We start from the raw sequence: 22,545 nt of genomic DNA, 5'->3' as shown, positions 1-22,545 counted from the left end.
CCCACAATCTTGTCCTGCCTGATTGGACCGGATACATACTGATAAAAGTTTGGAGTGTCTATTGCAGGAGATATTGTTAAAATCACCCAGTATAAAGGGGCCAGGCAGGGGCCCAGGTGCAGGCTGTACTAAAAGGATTGTGACACAATGCAGCAGGGTGTAAGATGCTAGCGGGCAGGGCGTACATTGAACGTCACAACCAAGTGGCCGGCATAGAGGTGCAGAAACATCTGTGCTGAGTATGGGTTGGAAGTCCCAAGGTCAAAATAGGAAACACCCCCAAAGGTGGTTGAGAATGACAAAGCTAACATCCTGTGGGAATTCCAGATACAGATGACAAACTGGTAATGGCTATCTGACACAGTAGTGGTTGACAAACAAGGCAAAAGTTGTTCTTTTAATCTAACATACTTTTACTGTTGATGTCCAGTTAAGCTAACTAGATTAGGTGAAAAAAATGCTTTGTATTTTATGTTACTTATTTTTCTAAGTGACAAAAATATGCTAAAAAAAAAAAAAAATAATTAAATTTCATCCTACCTCTGTTCAACCTTGGATTCCCAATCCCTGGTGGAGATTTGTGCTTCTGCCCTCGCCCTCGACTATTTCCAAATCTGATCCTGCTATTGGATCTTCGATCCAGACTGCTACATAGTGACATAAATACATTCTAAAGTGTCTCTCTTCTTGAGCTAAATGATTCTTAGTGAAGCAGGAGGTATGATTCTAGTTATTTGAAGATTGTGAATCTTTGTGAAACATCCATGCTCCTTTGCTCTGTTATGGTTCTCACCAAACTCAAGAAGAAACATCTGGCTTTTTAACTACTAAATGATCCAATAATCACCTGTTAGTTGCAAACCATATCTGTCTGCAGTTTGGTGCTAAGCACTTGTACATTAGACATATAAAAGTTTTTTCAATGAAAACAGCTGCCTTCTGAAACTGGAAACAAAGTAAATGAAAACGGTAAAAATTAGTAGGTTGCAGATCATAAAACTAAAACAACCCAAAAGCAGCTCAACCACTCTCGGGCCTAATTAATATTCTTACCGTTACTCATAGTCCTTTACAGGAATAAAAATATTGAACTATTAGTGCAGATTAGCCAAACTCCAGGCACTCTGGACAGATCACAAATCTATCACAGGGCTGGCACAGATGAACAGACAAACACTCCCACTTAATTCAGAGCTAAAAGCAATGTAGAGTCACCAATTAACCTAAAGAAATTAATGTTTTGGGACTGTGGGAGGACAGAGGACTACCTGTAGAAAACCCATGCAGACACACAGATAACTTGCATTTTTCAAATCTGGAACCTTCTTGCTATGGGGTAACAGTCGAAATGAGATAAAAACAAAATTAAGCTGAAATTAAGAGCCCCAAAGCACTTCATTATTTCAGTGCAACAAAAGTGAATCATCCTGTGGTCACTGTAACAAAAGTTAGTTTACCTGTGACAAGTGAGTTTACCATGTTTGGGGTGGAAATGGTCAGGATCACCACAGTGACTGCAGTGCTGGCCACTGAACATGTAGGAGGGAGGATGATGATATAGGGCTCCATTAATACAAATGTTTTAGGGGAGATGACATTTGTAGGCAAGTTTGTACATCCACATACTGAATGCAAAGATGCATTATTACTAATATTTTAGTTTTAAAGTATGGAAAACCTTTCTGCATTGTGAGGACATTTTAAATTTAAGGTTAGAGTTAGGTTTAGGTTAAGATGAATTTACACACAGGATAAACAGGACTGCTACTATATGTGCCTACAACATAGTGTATGTTTTGTTTTGTTTCAAAATATCTTTACAAAAGAGTGTGACATTGAGCTACCCACATAGATTGATAGAACTGAGAATGCATCCAGGTAACCTATAACATGATTTTGCTGCGTCTTGTCGATTGAATAAGAGACTAAGTTCCTAGCAATTCCTGTTTATGTTCAGTGATTCCTATTGAGTGGTGATCCGAGGTTGTACAGCAGTTTAGTTTACGTAAAAAGAAAAGGTTACAGAGACTTTTTTTTCATTAACCTTGTCTTCACATTACAAAAACTCCACCACTGACAGAAAGGAGGGGGGAAAACAGAAGCAACTAATCAGTTTTTGCTGTCCCTAGTGTAAACTGTAGCTCTGCACGTCTGCTGTACATGTATCAGACATGGCTACAATGTACACTGTGGCCATAACCTTGGAGTCTACACTCATAATCGCCTTAAGTATGGTACAGCCCATGAGACAGAAGTATAAATCCAGCTTTAGGGTTACAGTAGGCACTGGGGTTGGGCATTTCGTTGTGATAATACATTTTAGGGGCTGGGCAAAGTATTATGTTAGTGATAATTCGCACAAGCATAGAACACCAAAGAGGCGTATAAATGTCTCTCACCGAGCCACCTGGTTGATGACAGGAGCAAAGTTGGTAGGCCCATAAAGCTGAACAGTTCGCAGGCTCTGGAAATACGCCTCTAGTACACCATCGATCCCCACACAGTTTGGATTTTCTGGGTTTGAATTCTGTAAAACACAAAAGTTTGTGAAAAAACATTGAGAGGAATTTTTTTGTCCTGTCATGATAAATATTCACCAATAGTCTTTTTGTTTTTTAAAAATGGCCAAGTCGGATAGAATTTTCACATGGGTTAATGTGTATTGATTTGAATCACTGTTTAGATAACATCAGTTTCAGAGACTCAAATTACTTAGGAGTGATGTGTGTGAGTGAACGCATGCCCAGTATAGACACAAACATGAGTTTGGAGCAGGACACACGCAACAATTTGGTAAAGACTCAGAGCTATGTGTAGTAACTGTCTGTCATCATCTAAAATGGATAAAATGAGAATATATGCTGCTATATATCTGCTAAGCCTTCTGCATGGCGCTAATTTTGTTAATACAGAATATTTACCCTTGGTAACTTTGACTATTTTACAGTAACATTTCCTTATGAAATAAACCCATGCTTTGTACCACATCTCCCTCTCCACTGTCACTCCTCTCATTTCAAGTTTCCAAGTTTGAGGTCATAAAGAAGCGCAACTGTAGACATCAATAAAAGGAATTGATAAGCAAGAAGACATGATTGTGATGGACTGGAAAATTTGGAACTGGTTCTAAACTGGAACCGGGTCTCGAGTCCCATCCTTATGTACTAACAGGAAATATACAGTGGGTACGGAAAGTATTCAGACCCCTTTAAATTTTTCACTCTTTGTGTCATTGCAGCCATTTGCCAAAATCAAAAAAGTTCATTTTATTTCTCATTAATGTACACTCAGCACCCCATCTTGACAGAAAAAAACAGAAATATAGAAATTTTTGCAAATTTATTAAAAAAGAAAAACTGAAATATCACATGGTCATAAGTATTCAGACCCTTTGCAGTGACACTCATATTTAACTCACATGCTGTCCATTTCTTCTGATCCTCCTTGAGATGGTTCTGCTCCTTCATTGGAGTCCAGCTGTGTTTAATTAAACTGATTGGACTTGATTAGGAAAGGCACACACCTGTCTATATAAGACCTTACAGCTCACAGTGCATGTCAGAGCAAATGAGAATCATGAGGTCGAAGGAACTGCCCAAGGAGCTCAGAGACAGAATTGTGGCAAGGCACAGATCTGGCCAAGGTTACAAAAGAATTTCTGCAGCACTCAAGGTTCCTAAGAGCACAGTGGCCTCCATAATCCTCAAATGGAAAAAGTTTGGGACGACCAGAACTCTTCCTAGACCTGGCCGTCCAGCCAAACTGAGCAATCGAGGGAGAAGAGCCTTGGTGAGAGAGGTAAAGAAGAACCCAAAGATCACTGTGGCTGAGCTCCAGAGATGCAGTAGGGAGATGTGAGAAAGTTCCACAAAGTCAACTATCACTGCAGCCCTCCACCAGTCGGGGCTTTATGGCAGAGTGGCCCGACGGAAGCCTCTCCTCAGTGCAAGACACATGAAAACCCGCATAGAGTTTGCCAAAAAACACATGACGGACTCCCAGACTATGAGAAATAAGATTCTCTGGTCTGATGAGACCAAGATTGAACTTTTTGGCGTTAATTCTAAACGGTATGTGTGGAGAAAACCAGGCACTGCTCATCACCTGCCCAATACAATCCCTACAGTGAAACATGGTGGTGGGAGCATCATGTTGTGGGGGTGTTTTTCAACTGCAGGGACAGGACGACTGGTTGCAATTGAAGGAAAGATGAATGCGGCCAAGTACAGAGATATCCTCGAAGAAAACCTCTTCCAAGAGTACTCAGGACCTCAGACTGGGCCGAAGGTTCACCTTTCAACAGGACAATGACCCTAAGCACACAGCTAAAATAACAAAGGAGTGGCTTTGGAACAACTCTGTGACCGTTCTTGACTGGCCCAGCCAGAGCCCTGACCTAAACCCAATTGAGCATCTCTGGAGAGACCTGAAAATGGCTGTCCACCAACGTTGACCATCCAACCTGACAGAACTGGAGAGGATCTGCAAGGAAGAATGGCAGAGGATCCCCAAATCCAGATGTGAAAAACTTGTTGCATCATTCCCAAGACGACTCATGGCTGTACTAGCTCAAAAGGGTGCTTCTACTCAATACTGAGCACAGGGTCTGAATACTTATGACCATGTGATATTTCAGTTTTTCTTTTTTAATAAATTTGAAAAAATTTCTACATTTCTAGTTTTTTCTGTCAAGATGGGGTGCTGAGTGTACATTAATGAGAAATAAAATGAAGTTTTTTGATTTTGGCAAATGGCTGCAATGACACAAAGAGTGAAAAATTTAAAGGGGTCTGAATACTTTCCGTACCCACTGTATACACAGTGAAACAAAAACTTCAGAAACCCTGCTGAAATTATGAATTTTAAGTCTCCCAAAATAGTGAGTAATAAAGTTTTTCCATGAAAGAGATATTTAATTTTGTCTTCAACACATCCCTGGAGCTGTCATTCCACCCTCCACAATGAATAGCTATAAGCAGCTTCTTCAATCCTGCTATGCATCATATTTTACTGCAGTTTTAATCTGCGTGGTGGCATTTTAAAATACGCTACATTTTGTTATTTTTCACTGTGTAGACACTTCAGATGGAAAACTTGAATAGAATTAATGTGAAATGGTGACAGCTTAAGTGTTTGTTTACCATAGTGAATGTCTCTGGTGTCTGTTATGGTAAGGTCTGGATTATCTTTTCATTGTATTGCTCATATTCAGAGTGAATAGGAGCATTGCTATGCTGAACTGGGCAGAATTCTAAAACGAATACACTATGCCTCTATCCACAGAGCATGAACAATTTACAGCTGCATGTCACTAAACTGCAACCACATTCAGCATTTGTAAAACACCAAATGATACTGACACGTCATTAAAATATATTCTTGCTTTTCTTTTAAAGTGATCTGAACATATCTCTTTATAGCTAATCTTCTTTTTCAAAGGCAGGCTCATGCACACGCCTTCAAGATTTCTACTATCTCTACCCCAAAGAGTACTTTTTAATTATACCCTTAGAGACTGAAGTTTTTGTTTAATAATATGGGCTTTCTTTAATGTACCAAAAACAGATCAGAGGTCAGTGCTAATTTAACACTAAGACAGATGAGATCTGCTGTAGAAGCTTCAAATTAATCAGTGTCAACTAACCCTCATGAAAGACAAATATTTTATCTAATGACCTTGTAAAGAAGAGACTGCTTCAGTGTGAGCTATTTAAAATATTCTGTAAAACCTGACATGTTCTTTATTAGGAGTTCATATATCCTAATATATATGAAAGTATATATATAAGTGCTGGTGCTTAAATAATTATTCTGACATATAAACAATAGCCATTGCAGTTTTTGAGGGTTTTTTTTTTTACAGTCCTCATGATCTATCCTACACAAGCCATATAGTGTGAGACAGAATACTAAAATACTTGATGAACTCAGATTGCTTAACATGCTTCAAGCATTTGCAACAACAATAGATTCCTAATTAGAGTTACCTTAGCATGACGCAGCTGTGGGATTTGTCACGCTGAGGTGAACGCTAATTGGGAAAGCTGATTGAGCGACTGCTCACATTGAAATGAGCAAAGTTAGTGATTAATTGAGACAACACAGATGCTGACACTGCTGTCCACCACTGACTTTTGACTGTGAAGCAGCCAGGAGAATCATGGGATTTGACAAAGCTGACTGAAAATGACAGTTTTAGGTCAGAGAAACTTGGGAAAAAGAATTCTTCAGTATACTAATGAAAGGCTTCAGGCGTGTCATTTGATATGTTTACACTTTATGAAAAGCTCTGGCCTTGTTACAGTCGTTTTTTAAAAATTCTACTACCAAAGCGTGAAGACTGTGGCATGCCACTGAGATGTTTACATCCATATGAAAAGATCTGGCCATACTAGTTCTTAAAAAAAATCTACTACTAATCATATTCTACAACTCAAGACTCAACTTATTTATGTTCCTCTCACGCCCACTAATTTCTGTCTTCCTGCTTTCTTCTTAAGTAACTGCCTAGGGAGATTGTCTTCCAAATCATTATTTTTTAAATTTGCAGCTTTGCCAATTGCTATTGTTATCCTATTGGCTGACAATGCTAAGATAAGCAGTACATCTTCAAAATGTGTTCCTGTGCTGCTGCCTGTCTCTGTGCACTCTATTATTTTCTCCATCACTGCCACACCATCAAACAGAACTTCTTTTCTCTTGATGTGCAGCGTGATTCACAGTGTTTTCTTCCTCCCACCTTTTGTTCCTTTCCTCTGCCTCAGTCATCCACTTCATAAGACTACTCCACAATGCCTACAGCTTGTGGGATTATGCAACTTTTCCTTTCATTGACTTAACAAGTTGTCCTGAGTTGAATTCCTGTGCTGTTCAGTATATTACAAGGGGTAATCAGGGTTAGCCAGGTACATTATCTTTCGAATTTGAATGTTAATTGGTGTTAATTTGATGCTAATTTAAGTGATTACTAATAACAAATCACCTCCTGGTGTCATTTCAGAGACTGCAGGATGAATCTGCAGAAAAACACAAATCTGACAGCTCAGAGGCAAACCTTTCAAAGTTCATAATAGGCCTTTAGCTTCTTGCAGAGGATATTATGACATTAGACAGCACGTTATATAAGCTTTTTGACTAGTATATGTAAAATAAGAAGTAGCATGGGTATAAATTAACCTTGTGGGTGATGTATTAAAGTTGTCATCCCCTCTGTAAACAAAAAATAAGCCAGCCAACAACATTGTCTCATTGTGGCCCAACTCTTTGAAACTCTCTTTCACTGGTTATAAAAGCTACCAGTTCGGTTCACTCCTTCAAATCAAAACTGAAAACCCACTTTTTTTTCAATTGCTGGTTGAGTTATTCACCTCATTTAATTTATATGCTTTTATTTTGAAATTGTGTTTTTAGTTTTGCATTGAGTGTTTGTTTTGTTTATGATTTTATCTTTATTTTATGTTTGTACAGTGTGTTGAGATTCTATTTGTGAAATGCTCCATAAATAAGTCTGAAATTAAACATTAAATTGAAAAAGGTGGCCCAGATTTTCTTGTATCCTTGAGGTCTAAAGACAACTGCTGCATGCATTTCCTTCTGCATAACACATTTTTAAAGCTGAATTTTCTTAAAATCAATTATCACTTATTTGTAGCTCTACTCACTGTCTTTGTAGCTCTGTTTTGAGAAAAATATTTGACTCTTTAGCTAAGCAGTGCTCCACTACAATCACCAGCTGACTGTGAGCTGTTTAGCACTGGTTTCACTTCTTTTTAATGCAATGCAATGATCAAATGTGGATTATTTGAATTTGATCAAGTCTTTATAAATATAAAAAACAATTAGTCCAGCAAGCATTCTGGGTGGTATACTGGTATGCCTGTTAACAAGAACTTTTTCCAAAGTAGATTTTCAACATTAAAGGGTTTCGCACTCTAATGGGTAATGTTACTGTTGGACACAAAATTTTGATTAGATTTTTTTTTTTTTTTTTTTTGGTTGGCACTCCTTCTGCTTGCTTTACTGCATTTTATTTTCAGCCTTGAAGAAAGTACCAAATGAAAGTGGGCTTTTCATCAGCAGCCAGTGAGATCTTACATCTGACAGATGGACACATTTCACACCCTGGCAGTGATTTAGTCAGAGCTGACACAAGTCAGCCATAAATAAAATCTTTTAAAACAAGCAAGTTCAACTGGGCAAACTTGTTTCTCTGCTCTTGCAAATGCACATAACATGTGTAAACATTTTGCAGATTAACTTAGGGTTCTGTTAGCATGGAGTGCAGAAACAGACATCCCTACTGAATGAATATCACATGTCATATACTTGTATCCAAACAGTTCCTCTCAGTGTCTCTTACCAACGGAAAGGCGTGGGAGATCTTGCCATCTGGGGGAAGTTTAGCTCCAAAGCCATATGCTGGAAAGAGTTTGTCACTGTCGTAGTCCTGGATGATCTCCCCCACAGCTTTGAGAGCCATGGCATATGCATTCATCTGGTATGGACTCATGTAGTGCAGTGAGGTGGGCTGGGATGGGTTACCTAGACAGAGAGAAGCACCACACCACCCAACACACACATACATAAACAGGGATTAGAAAAAACATGTAACATAAACACAACCAAGCACTTTTTAGTGCTTGTGTTGTTTAGAGAATCGTGACATCTACTGCAATAAATGCATGTCCAACTTAGCACAAATAAAAAAATATATATATAAAATGTCCATTCCAACGTTCTATATAATACCACTTGTTGAAGCAGAAATAACTACAGTGGCAAGAAAAATGATGTGAATCCCTTAGAGTTAGCTGGTTTTCTGCATTAATTTGCCATAAAATGCGATTTGATCTTCATCTTACTCACAACAATAGACAAACAAAATGTGCTTAAGCTGATAACACACAAACAATTCTAAATTCTCATGGCTTTATTGAACACACCCATTAAACATTCACAGTGCTGGACGAAAAATTAGGTGAACCTTTGGAGTTAATAGCTGTTCAAACCTCCTTTGACAGCAATGATGCTTTGACTAGTTCTGGATCAGACCTGCACAATGCTCAGTAGGAATTTCTGACTATTCCTCTTTCCATGCTTCAGCTCTGGTACATTTGTAGGCTGTCTGAGGTCATTCCACACCAACTCTATGGGGATAACTCTATGGCCTCTTACTGGTCCACTCTAGAGGGCACTGTGTATTTTTCTGAAGCCATTTTCTGGTGGATTTATTTAGATGTTTAGGGTCATTGTCCTGCTGCATCACCCAGCTTCTAAGATGGTGGACAGCCCCCTGTCATTATCCTGTATAGGATATTTTGGTAAAGTTGGGAATCATTTTTCCCCTTGATGATGGCAAATGGTCCAGGTCCCGAGGCTGAAAAGCAAGCTCAAATCATGATGCTCCCTCCGCTGTACTTTGAGATGCCCGTGTGTCCCTTTCCAGCCGTATGCAGGTAAACTATTCTTAATCATATGTCTTCAGAGATCTCCTTTTTGAGAGGCATAGTTCACATAAGCAGATGCTTCTTATAAACAGCAAACTTCAAATGCTTGAGTGTCTTTTATCAATCAAAGCAGTTTTAAACCACGACTCCAAACTCATTTCAGCAATTTGACTACAGGTTTTGACTCGATTAGTTTATGGGTTCTCTTACTTTTTCCTCCAGTACTGTAAATATTTAATGGTGGTGTTCAATAAAGACACAAGAAATTTCAGTTGTTTGTGTTAGGTACATTGTGTCACTAAAAAAAATAAAAATATAAATAAAAATAAGTTTGCTCATCCTGTTTGATTAACAAACTAGGAATATGTTCGTATTAAATGATTTCATTAGATTCATGAATATTAAATTAGATGGTCATGTTTGTTTGACAAATCAAAGAAAAAAATCACATTAATTAATGTCATTAATGTCACTTCAGTGAGAATGGGATCCCTCAAAACAACTCTGATGCTGTATGCCATCGCACATGCTCCTACCCTTGCCGGAAGAGGGGAATTCTGGTGAGTAACAGTGGGCCGTTTCATGGAGGCAAGTTCTTGAACTTCATCCACATCATTTTCCGTCCTTGACATTAAAGGTAAGTAATGTATTTGTAGCTACACAAATGTATTTAATTCTATATGAAGAGTGATAAGTTACTCATATGGGGCTGTATGAAACATTATGAGCCATTCCTCAGTTTGATAGTTACTCTGCAAATTGGGCACCAGGCTTGTCTATGTTAAGTTAGCTTGACCCCATAAATACTAGTTCGCAGACTGGGTTTTAGTGCAAAGAAAAGCTCATGCATTGGAATCATGTTGCACGGAAGTAAACAGCAACAAGCAGCATTTATCACTTTAGTGATTTCACGAAAGCAGAAACTCCTAGTGGGGGTGTGTAGCTGTGTTGTGGCCAGATAAGTGGCTCTGCTACAGGAGATGCACGGGTGGTGTGCCATGAAATAGTCATAGCCCAGGTAACGTTGTATTTAAAGTTGTTGTCTTGTTTACTTCCCGAAGAGTTGAAAGCTGTAGCAAATAACTTAACATCAGCCGTGCATTAGTATAAATGTCAAAGAAAAAAAACCCTGTCCATATGTAATACTGTTTCTACAGGCGCTTGTGATAACATTAGCTCATTAGCTTTTTCCATCCATCCATCCATCCATCCATCCATCTTCTTCTGCTTATCCGGGGCCGGGTCGCAGGGGCAGTGGCCTAAGCAGGGATGCCCAGACTTCCTTTTCCCTGGACACTTCCTCCAGCACTTCTGGGGCGACACCGAGGCATTCCCAGGGCAGCCAAGAGACATAGTCCCTCCAGCATGTCCTGGGTCTTCCCCAGGGCCTCCTCTCGTTGAGACATGCATGGAACATCTCCCCAGGGAGGTGCCCAGAAGCCATCCGGCACAGATACCCAAGCCACCTCAGCTGGCTCTTCTTGATGTGGAAGAGCAGCGGCTCTTGTCCGAGGTCCTCCCAGGTGACCAAGCTACTCATCCTATCTCTTAAGGGAGTTCCCGGCCACCCGGCAAAGGAAGCTCATTTCAGCCAGTTGTAACTTAGATTTTGTCTGATCCTTCTGTTATTGTAGGCTGAAGTTAAATGTATTTTGCAGTAAAAATAATAAAGAAGCAAGATAAAGTATTTGTGCAACAAGCCCTTCTACTTTTTTTCAGTATTACATTGTTTTTTCTGCTCTCTGGTCCTTTCCAGTTTAACAATACTCTGAAATTTTTAGTTTATGTGTAATTATTACATATTGTGACACTTGGCGACCAGTCCAGGATATGCTCCAGCAGATCCCTGGGATCCTAAATAGGAATAAGAGGGTATAGATGATGATGGATGGATGGATGGATTGTTAACAAAACTCTTCTCTGTGAGTGTTTCTAACCCTGTAGTTCAGGTTTTGGCAAAGTGTGGCCCTCTTGGCACCTCTTTTAAATTGAAAACATTTCTACAAAATACATTTTAGGGTTGTAGAGCCCATTGAGTATTTTTTTTATCTACAGACAGAGCTGTAGATAAGGTCATTTCAGTACATTCCCTCGTACCATTATTGCAGGAGATACCGAGCCACAGTAAATAACTGGATCAAGTAATTGAGGAACACAAAACTCAAAAGAAAGAGGTTTTTTGTCATGATCAGACAGTTTACAGGCCTTTTCGTGATGGTGAATATTATAAAACAAATCGCTATCTAGCTGTTGATGAGTTGAAAATTTTCATCAAACTTTAAATTTGAAGTTTGTAATCCCGGTGGGACCTCACACAAGAAGCATAGGTTGTGTGGTGTTTATTGGGTTTTGGGCAATCCCAGCTCTCTCCCTCCCATTTCTCTGCTCTCTCATCAATTTATTTAGCTGTTCTTTGTAAAAATGAAGATGTGAGGAAAGGTACTGAAAAGGTATCTGGTGGCCTTTTGAAAGATCCAGTGATCTTGGAACAACACAGTGTGTTTATCAGTTGAACAAGCGTATTAGAAGCACTGTGAATTGTGTAGTAGCTGGCAATCTATGTGCCCATGGGCTGGCAGGATTTGTAAAAAGTTTTTCAGGTGAACTCATCTGTAGATTCTCTACAGCTAAGAAACCAAAAATTCAGTCACTAGCCGATGATGTGTTTGCTGCCATGCTATGACGTCCACGCCCACATCAAGGCTGTACTCAGTGGCAATGGAAAATGACCTAAACCAAGTTGAGTCAAGTAGGATAGAACCGAGTAGTACTAAAACTGTGTAATGGAAAAGTGTTTTTTTGGATCTCAAGGACATAGTCAAGCTTTTTGTAGGGCATCTTTGGTGTCTCATCTGTACCAGTTGATGTGTTGCACAGTGACATTGCAATTGCTATTAAGCAAAAATTATCAGATGTGCCAGATGTCCACATTACTAAAAGTGTGTCATACAATGGTATGACCTACAACAAAGGGTTGATTGTTGTACATGGGCAGTTATTTGGTCTTCACCAGTTTGCAGAAATTTTGCAAATCTGCATTGTGGTATACTGGCATTACCAGTATTCACCTTGCCCATAGAAGCTCCGGTCTTCTTCAGTCACGTCGCCAGTTCTTCTAGTTTGCCTACCTGGTACTACTGCACTCTGCGCTCTTTGCTAATGGAAAAGAAGCAATTACTTACCTTTTGCTTGCTATGCAGGTGGCATTCATCCCTGTTGCCATCTCTCCTGAGTCGCCAGAGACCTATGCTCACCTGCTACCAGCGTTCTGTGGTTACCATCATCTCCGGTCAACATTGGACAGCCAACAGAAGCTCTTACCATCAACAAGAATCTTCTCCGGTCTCTACTCGATCATCGCCAACACCGACTTACGAGCTCCAATAATGCCACCTCGTCTCCCGTTTTTATAACTTTTAATAAAGAACTGCTAAATAAAGCCTTGCTAAATTGTAATCTGCATTTGTGCCCTCTTTCCTCTCTCATACGTAACAATGAGAGCTATTCATTTAACAAGACTGACATTAGTAAAAAAAAGACCTATACTAGTTCACACAATATTCAACAAGGCTGTGTTTTGTAAATTGAAATTCAATTCAATGCAGTTGCAGTTTAATAAAGGGAAATATAGTTGAACTGAAGTTTTAACATGATAGTTAACCCATAAGACAGCCAAAACTGTTTTCTACAAGATTTGTTTAGATGGAAATTAAGTGGCATAATGAAATTACCAGCGATTTATCCAGCGATTCATTTTTTCAGTTTAAATGGAGATCACTGTATGTATGTGGTTTAGGTACTTATCACACAACAACAGCAGGTGTCTGATTGATCCCAGATTCATAGTACATCCCAATGTGAAGGACAACAAACCCATGAAGTACCCATTACAGTTCATGAAAAGAGCTGTGGCTGTAAGGATGTTGGTACCTGTCGTGGCGGCATTCCTCGAACCCAATGGTGGACATTGGAAATAGGATGCCGTCAGGCTGAGGAGAGAGTTTTCCTGAGCTTGGTTGGCTTGTGGGACTACCAAGGCAGCTGATGGATATAGCTATCCTTAGGAGGAGGAAATAGTGTCCAACACACACTGCATATATTGGAGAGGATGTGCTGGTGACCTTGACTGGGGACATAGTTGGGCAGTGGAAGGAACATTTCAAGGATCTCCACGTCCTCCATAGAGAAAGCAGAGATGGAGGGCTAGGCAACATCACTGTTGCTGAAGTCACTGAGAAAGTTAAACAACTGCACAATGACAAGGCAGTGGGGGTGGATGAGACTGTGACCAAAAGAATCAGATCTCGGATACAACCGGCTGAAATGAGTTTCTTCTGCAGGATGGCTGGGCACTCCCTTAGAGATAGGGTAAGGAGCTTAGTCATTCAAGAGGACCTCAGGGTAGAGCTTCTGATCCTCCACATTGAAAGGAGCCAATTGAGATAGTTTAGGCATCATGTCTCATCTGTCTCCCTGTGGAGGTGTTTTGGGCATGTCCTGCCAGGAAGAGACCTTGAGGAAGACCCAAAACACACTGGAGCAATAGTCGGATATTGGATAATCGATCAAACCTCTGAAAATGAATGGTCTCTGATAAGGTCTTCAATATGAACTGTATGAATAAGGGAATGAAACAGCCTGTCTAACAGCTTCTGCAGAATCGACAGGAAGGAGGAGAAGCAAAAACTATGTTTCTTGAAGAAAACCTGTCATGAGCAGGTTAGTTTCACAGAGTAAGTTACCGCAGTAACAAAGTGTGAGTTTAAATGATCTCTGTTTCTGGAACAGAAAGCTTTGAGATTCCCGCAACTCAGGGTTAACCCTCTGGGGTCGACGCACGCGCCGGCGCATTTTGACGCATCTTTTTCTGATAAGGCCGAAACAAACTTAAATTACTCCGTCAATTCTGATCGTACAGATAAAAGAAGCATATCATTCAAATCTGTAAAGGGTCTAGTTTTAGTGGTATACCATCATAATAACAACAAAACCTTGTGCTTTTTTTAAATAAAGAAAGCCGACAGGGTGCGCTCTCGGACTTTTCTGTCTCTGCCATTTCTCTTCACAGACGCGTAAATAGAACAACTAGAATCTCAGCGAATACTTGGCTCCTAAAAATAACAATTATATGGCTAGAAAGCTTGAAATGTTTTCTTTTGAGTGAAACAATTCAAGTCAAAAACAAATCATCACTTTTGATTTAATCCGTATGAACGTAAGGAGAAGTCCGTTTTTTCCTGTCTCACCTCATTACAGGTAATGCGGTCCCGCCTTGTACACTGTCCACTGTTCACATGTAAATAATCTCAGGTGAACCAGGTAAATATGTGCACGCCCCCGAGAAATGACACAAAATATCAAACTTCATCATAGAATTTACTCACTTTTTCGGCGCGTTTGGATGATGGTGCGTTACGCACGTGAAGCGGCGCTCCTTATATTCCACACAGAGACAAATAGTTTAGCTTGTCCTCAGAGTAAAAACACTGATTTTAACTCAAATGAGGATCGTTTGGCTCCTCATTGTGTTGTATTGTACAGCACTAATCCGTCCCATTTACATTGACTGAAAGGCTCATTATGCGCGCCTTTGTCTGGACGTTCAGTGCGTCTTTTGTGTTCTCAGGTAAATCACATGACTATTCATCCTCAGACACACCCTCTTGCATATGGCCTTTCTGGACAAAAAGTGTCTTAGAAAATTTAAATCAGTGTATTGTTTTCTGTGAATGTGTGAACAAGATGACATTCACAGCACTCTGAAGTAAACACTTTAGCCTACAACGTGCTGGTCTCCAAAGTCTTGTGAACCAATGTTCTGTTTGTGTTTTATGGTCTTATTTCAGTGAGTAAAAAACTGTAGTTTTTCACTAGCCATGCATAAACACTTTTTTCTCAAAAACACAATAATGTATAAACTTGCTGCTCATATATTATTGTAGCCAATTTTGTGCTGATTACAGTGTTATTAGACTTTAGACATTAATATGTTTAAAAAACACTGAAAAAAGCACAAATGTCAGGACATGTCAAAATTTGTCCAGGCCCCAAAAACCCCCTCAGACCCCAGAGGGTTAAACTACTATGACTTTTCACTAAACCTGCTTTCTGGAATACCCCCCCAATCACATTTTATGGCAAATAAGTGCAGACTAGTTAATTAAGCTACATAACTTTTTTGCCACAGTAATTGTCTTACACGAATACCAAATATTAAAATATTATGAGAATGCAGACATATTTAATTTGTTGGTAAAATTGAACAACAAATGTGTGTACAATTCCTGCATGCACAAAGACTGAATGCAATCCTACCGTTTGATGCTGTGAAGTCTATGGCCACAGTGAAATTAAGTTGTGTCCTGGTGGGAAATTTAGCATATCAGTATAATTCTAATGCTTTCTTCCAAAGCATGTCTTTCATAATCACTCTGATGTCATTAGTCCGCTTTAATAGTTAAATGTACTTCCTGTTCGGACCCTGCTTAAAACAGATGTTATCTTGTTTACACTGAATACACGTGAGAATACACATGCTCTTGTGAAGGTTTGAGAATACACACATGCTGCTCTAACAACAAATAAAAAGTACCAACAGATCTGGGCTCATCAGCACCTAACTGATCCTGTGATTATTCATTATGTCATTATTCAAAAAGACTCAAGACCCACACCACAGTCTGGTGTGACCACACCTTAGAAAAATCCCAATGTAATCCTTCAATGTCTTCCCATACAAAGTTAGTGTAGACCTGCCGTCTAAATATACTACCCCCTCTCAGCAGCAACATTTCAGCAAGTGGCATTTTCTTTATCGCACTTTGCCTATATACATATCATTCATACATACAATTTACCATGACTTCCCTGCCCTTCTCTGCAATAATAAAACATTACAAATTGAGCCCTTACCCCCCTCTGATAAAGTCAAGAAATGTGTCTTCTGATTCCACTTTGAATGACAGCAGTGTCACCTGGAAGATGAAACGTAAAAGAGCAAAGATAAGAAAAGTTTGAAGAATGCAGAGGAGAGGACACAGATGGTCACACTGAGGGTTGTGACTAACACCCTCTCTTTACTGCCATGAGTTCATAAAACATGTTTCATCTGCTGATGAAGCACACTCCAACAGATCTTACCGTCCCTGAGTTGACATATTTCTTCTTCTTGCCTTTCTTTTTTGGATTCAAAACCTTGACCACAAACAGAAAACAAGAAATCAGTTTTTGAACAAAGTTCGTCAAAGAAGAAAAATAGTGATTTAGTGCATGTCTGAGCACCTGTGGGTGGATGTAGACAATATTCTCAGATATGTGATGTGTGATGGAACTCATAATACAATAAATATTACTTAAATGAATAAGTTGTCATGGCATTACTGAAGTTGCAAGTCTCTAAAATACTTCGTTTTTGATACCCTTTACACGTTCAGAAAAATAAAGTATGGATAAGATGTATTTATTGTAATTTTAATTAAGATATTCAGCTTCTTTGCTATGCTTGCGTTTTACCTCATAGACATTGAATTGACTTTGTCCTCTGGACAGTTCTCTGTAGCTGGTGGTAAATTCTCCAATAAAGTCATGGCTGAAAGAAAGAGAGATTCAAAATTAAGGAAAACAGTATTACTTACATCTGCAACATGATTTCTTAAATCTCTGACTTATTTTTTTGGCATCTTGTAAAAAGTTATCAAAATAAGCATAGAACTGATATATTATTACCTTGCAAAGGTGACATGGCTAGCATATTAGGAAAAAAACGAACTGGATGCACAAACTTCATTCAATACCATATCAAGACACCCCTGGGCCGTACAGTGCGATCATGGCCCTACTGCCTGCCGAACACAAGCAACAGACGGTTCTGGCAGAATTGAAGTCTATGCTAGAGGTGTGAATAATAGAAGAATCATTCAGTGCATGGTTAACCAAGGGCTACTGGCAGATTCCCTTATCTCCAGTGTCCAAGAAAAAAATATCCTTCTCCATTCCGTACGGATTTTACCAATTTGTCACACTTTCCTTTGGGCTGTTCAGCACCCAAGCCCCCTCCAATGCCTCATGGACCAGGCGCTGCAGCCACACGCTGCATATGCAGCCGCCTACCTGGATGATGTCATCATCCACAGTCACACATGGGTGGAGCATAAGCAGCGGGTGGCATCAATGCTCAAGGCACTGAGGCAGGCTGGACTCACAGCCAACCTGAGGAAGTGTGCAGTTGGACAGAGGGAGATACAGTATGTGGGGTACCACTTCGGCAGAGGACAGGTACAGCCTCAAATAGAAAAGACCACAGTCATTGCAGCCTGTCCTCAGCCCAAGACAAAAAAAGAGGTGAGGTGGATGCTTGGATTGGCTGGTTAGTATCGGTGGCTCATTCTGAAATTTGCAGATCTAACTGACCAACCTCACCTGAAAAGGTACCTCAGATCTGGTCAAGTAGTAGAACCAGGAAAAGTGCCAGGGAGCATTTGAAAGGTGAAAACAAGCTCTTTGTGGGTAACCATTACTTCATGCTTCTAACTTTTCTATCCCTTTCATTCTGCAGACCTATGCATCAGACAGAGGGCTGGGGGCAGTTTTGTCCCAGGAGGTACGAGGGGTTGGCCTCCTGGTGCTGTACCTCATCTGGAAGTTGTCCGAGCGGGAAACGAGGTACAGCACCATCAAGAAGGAGTGTCTGGCAATCCGGTGGGTGGTTGATGCCCTCAGGTACTACCTCCTGGGACACCCATTCACCCTCTGTTTTGATAACAAGCCACTCCCATGGTGCCACCACATGAAAGATGCCAATGCCCAGATCACACCTTGGTATCTGGTGTTACATTCGTTTAAATTAATCCGTAGGATGGGGGCACAGATGGCGATGGCGGTGGGTCCGGCCAGAGGGGCCACTCGTCCTAAGTCGGGTGGTGGGGGTATGTTCTGGCAGGGTGTGATCGAGGCTGCAGGGGGGAGCTATGAAGCAGCGGCCTGTGGAACGGGGACCAAGCGGGGAGATTGGCCACAGCTGCGGATCACAAGATGACAACTGAGCAGAGAGACCCAAGACGCACTGGAAAGTGTATCTGACAGAGACAAATCAATGAAGATTGTGGACATACACTAAACTGGTCTGTGTGTGTGTGTGTGTTTGAGTGACATTGCAGGAAAAGAACCTGGTAGAGTAACAGAGTCCTGTTACATTGATATAACATCAAAAATGTACAGCCATTCTCTTGTAGCCTGTACAACGATGAGTCCTGAGTCAAGACAAATGATGACATTTTAGATTAGAAGTTGTCCTTATTAAGCTGAATTACTGATGTATCATTTGTATACAACATACTGCATGCAAAATGGCAGTGGTTAACTTAGTAACCATGTGTACAGTCATAATTATCAATTAATTGAGTTATTCCCTCCTCAGTTCTTGCAATTCTTTCTTTTATCAGATCAGCACAATTCCTTCTTTTTTCCTTTTGTCCACATTGTTGCCTTTTTGTTCATCCAGATGCCTCACAACCAGTTACAACCAACTGCCTATATGGTGTTGTCACAGCTGCTGAACTTTTTCTCCTACAATTGCTTAACCCAAGGTTGCAAAGAGACTCTTCATCTCTTATCTATTTCAAAGAAGTCAGTGCTTCCAAGTCCTGTGTGCTGCCTATCCTGCTTCCTCATTATATCAACACACAAGTAGGACACAAAGTATAGCCAGATCATTTAGAAACTAAACAAATTAAGAAATGTGAAAACCAATTTTTTTTTTTCAAATTTTGTTTGTTGTATTTGTTCAGCCCTGTATCCTTTATTTTTTTGTTGTTTTTTTTTTGGACACTTTTCTGAAGTGGTAATTAGGATACAGTAGCCAAGATGTACAACATAATGAGTGACAGATGGAACTAAGTTAATAATGTCAGTCACCAAACTATTTTATTGTCTGTGTTGCTGCTGGAAATGAAATAATATGAGCTATTTTAATGTCCACCTACACAGATATTGAATCAATTAAATCACCAATACCAGCATTATCAAATGGCATCAAAAAATTCTTGCTAAACATTAACGTAATGCGCATTGTCACTGTAGAAAATTAATACAACACTATAATATAGTGGATGGAAGTTCTGGGCCAGAGCAGTGACAGACTGAAAAATAACTGGAACACTGAAAACATAATCGGAACTGAAATATAAAACATTGGCATTGAAACATTTGTGCTGAAAAGAAAAACTTTGGGACTGAAAAAAGTATCAATACTGAAAATAATTACAATATTCTCTTCTGTTGAGTTTTTTTTTTTTCAATGCACAATTTATTTTTTTCAATGACAATCTTCTGATTTTCAGTTAATGTCTGTTTTTCAATGCCAAAGTTTTTTGTTTTTCAGTTTTGGATTGCTGTCAGTTTTGGTGTGGAGGTCAGGGCTGAGGGGCGGGGCTAAGGAACATGGTTACAGTAGTAGCAGCTCACAGTGTCACTCTCTGCTGCTTTAAGTTGCCACTTTTACCATGACCATTCATCATTTCCACTGCAGCACGGCCTACGTTACACTATAATGCGTGTAGGTAGCACTCAGCTTACACTACTACGTAAAGCAACCTGAGCATGCACAGACCGTACTATAGCCCATACTATAATGAATGTGTACTTAGAAACTGAAGTAAAGAAAAAGTATTCTGGTCAGGGTTTACACTTCCTCAGCTGTGCAGGGCTTGTTATTAATTTATTAGCTTCTTACAACAGAAAACTGGCAAAAATTTAAGCTGAGTCAGGTAAACAATTACTGTATGACATAATTTCTTATACAGGATCCCAAAACTTCTTCCATTCATGGATCCTCTTCCTCTTATATGGGGCCTGGACGCGGTGGCAGCAGTCTAAGCAAAGATGTCAGACCTAAGGCAGTGCCTACCCAGCCTCCCTGTGGAGGAAACTCATTTCAGCCATTTGTATCCAAGATCTGATTCTTTCTGTCACAATCCAAAGCTCGTGACCACCCCTTCGTTTTAGTGTTAATTTAACACTTTCAGAGTTTAACACTGGCGATTTTGCTCTGTATGGACATACCATGTAAAATACCATGTACTAATTTGCAACCACACTTTTAAAAATTGCATCTTTCAGGGATGGGCATGTTGCGTGCGATCTACTAAGAGAAATTGCATGATTAGAGACAGTTGCAAACAGGTGGAGTCGGCCATATTTGAATGCTGTGGTCATGGAGGGTGCGAAAGGAGAGAACCATAAACGTAAAACTTTGACCCAGAGCAGTTGAAGCTGTTAGTAGAAGCGGCATATTTTCTTTATCATGAGTAACAACAAAGAAATCTCACCATTCTAAGACATAATGCAATTTGGCACAAAATTAGTGATCGCGTCAATGCCATAATGCCAATGCCATCTGCTGGACTGTTTGGATTCAAAACAGGGATGACACCTTAAACATTATACACTGACCAAAATTATAAACGCAACACTTCTGTTTTTGCCCCCATTTTTCATGAGCTGAACTCAAAGATCTAAGACTTTTTCTATTTCTCTCAAATATTGTTCACAAATCTGTCTAAATCTGTGTTAGTGACCACTTCTCCTTTGCCGAGATAATGCATCCACCTCACAGGTGTGGCATATCAAGATGCTGATTAGATAGCATGATTACTGCACCTAGTCAGTGAAACAGTTCAGCAATGAAGCTTCCTACAATCAGGATAGGAGGCCAGAGAACTGCTCTGCGCCCACCAGGATCTCAGGACACTCTACAAACAATATGAGGTGCCATTTACACCACACAGAGGCCATTCTACCTCTGGATGTGATTAACAATATTCCCTATCATGCTAATCAATAACAGACGACTAAACCCTAACTGGAATAGCCATAACAAAAAACAATCAAAGTCACACATGAGTAACGGCCGAATGAGCAGGTTCAATCCCCAGGAATGCCTGAACCATGGACTTAATGAGACCACAAACAGGATTAACAACTCTACCAAAACGAGTGGCAAGTCTCTGACCCATGTCAGTACCAACAGATGCAGCTGGGGGAAAAGAGCAGGAGCTGGACTCAGCAATGGAGCGCAGGGAAGTAACAGCCTCAGCCAGATCCCCAAGAACAGAAGGATTCATCAGAGGTGGGGACAACTGAATATCATCCGTGTCCCTGTCAGTAGCAGAGTGACACACAACAATGTGCGGTCAACGCACCCACTAACGGACTCAACAGCCTGATTGTCAACTGTTGCCGCCCCAGTGTCTACACAGGACAATGTGGACTCTTGCTGATCAACCACCAGCGAACCACTGTCTATACTTTCAGCCGGATAGACAGCAACATCCCCCTGGGCAACATCCAAGGGCAAAAAGTTAACCAACAGGAGAAGGTTGCGGTGCACCACACGCTCATTCCCTTCCCTGTCTCTAATGCGGTAGATATGCAGGCCTGAACTACGACCCACTACCATGTAAACAGCAGGTTCCCACTTATCTGACAGTTTCCGCTTCCGCCTGGCCCCTTTATTCGCCACGAACACCTGGTCACCAAGAGAGAGAGACAGACCCTTGATCCGTTTGTTATACTGGTCAGATTGATGTCTCTGCTCCACAGAGGTGTGTTCCTGTGCCAGAAGCACAGCAGAATGCAAGTCATCTAGCAGAGATGTGACATATCCATTGTAGATGTAATGTAGAATGTTCTTGAACATCCAATCAATTGGCAATATAGGAAACCTCCCAAACATCAGATAAAATGGCGCGAAACCCGTGGTCTCATGAAGAGTACAGTTGTGCACAAACGTCATGAAAGCCAACATCTGCAGCCATTTCTACTATGACCTAAGATCCGCGATCAACTTCGAAATTCGCTCCCTGATCAGAGTGACTACGCTGGGGAAAGCCATAAATACAAAAGAATCCATCCCAAAGAATCTTGGCGACTCGTTTCATCTTGACAATGAAAAGCCTGTACCAACTTAGTGAAGTAGTCAGTAATCACGAGCACATCGACAGGCTTGTTATTATCCTCAGCCGACCAGAAGTCAATGCAGACCAGCTCCAAGGGGGCACTGGTTTTAATGCTCTCCAAGGGAGCTCTCTCTGCCGGCTCCGGT

General features: G+C 40.4%; 1 protein-coding gene across 1 annotated transcript in view; it reads right to left on the bottom strand.

Moving 5' to 3' along the window:
• LOC113130084 (copine-9-like) overlaps positions 1 to 22,545 on the bottom strand; it is a 196,336-nt gene that overhangs the window by 27,323 nt on the left and 146,468 nt on the right. The window contains exons 12-17 of the mRNA XM_026306388.1: positions 16,959 to 17,034; positions 16,587 to 16,640; positions 16,359 to 16,420; positions 15,762 to 15,808; positions 8,360 to 8,541; positions 2,400 to 2,527 (exon numbers count right to left, since the gene is read on the bottom strand). Of these exons, the coding sequence (XP_026162173.1) occupies positions 2,400 to 2,527; positions 8,360 to 8,541; positions 15,762 to 15,808; positions 16,359 to 16,420; positions 16,587 to 16,640; positions 16,959 to 17,034 (549 nt within the window). The remainder of the gene's footprint in view (positions 1 to 2,399; positions 2,528 to 8,359; positions 8,542 to 15,761; positions 15,809 to 16,358; positions 16,421 to 16,586; positions 16,641 to 16,958; positions 17,035 to 22,545) is intronic.

This window comes from Mastacembelus armatus, chromosome 5, assembly GCF_900324485.2.
Source record: "Mastacembelus armatus chromosome 5, fMasArm1.2, whole genome shotgun sequence".
Classification (NCBI taxonomy): Eukaryota; Metazoa; Chordata; class Actinopteri; order Synbranchiformes; family Mastacembelidae; genus Mastacembelus; species Mastacembelus armatus.
This window is presented reverse-complemented; position numbering and strand designations above follow the sequence as displayed.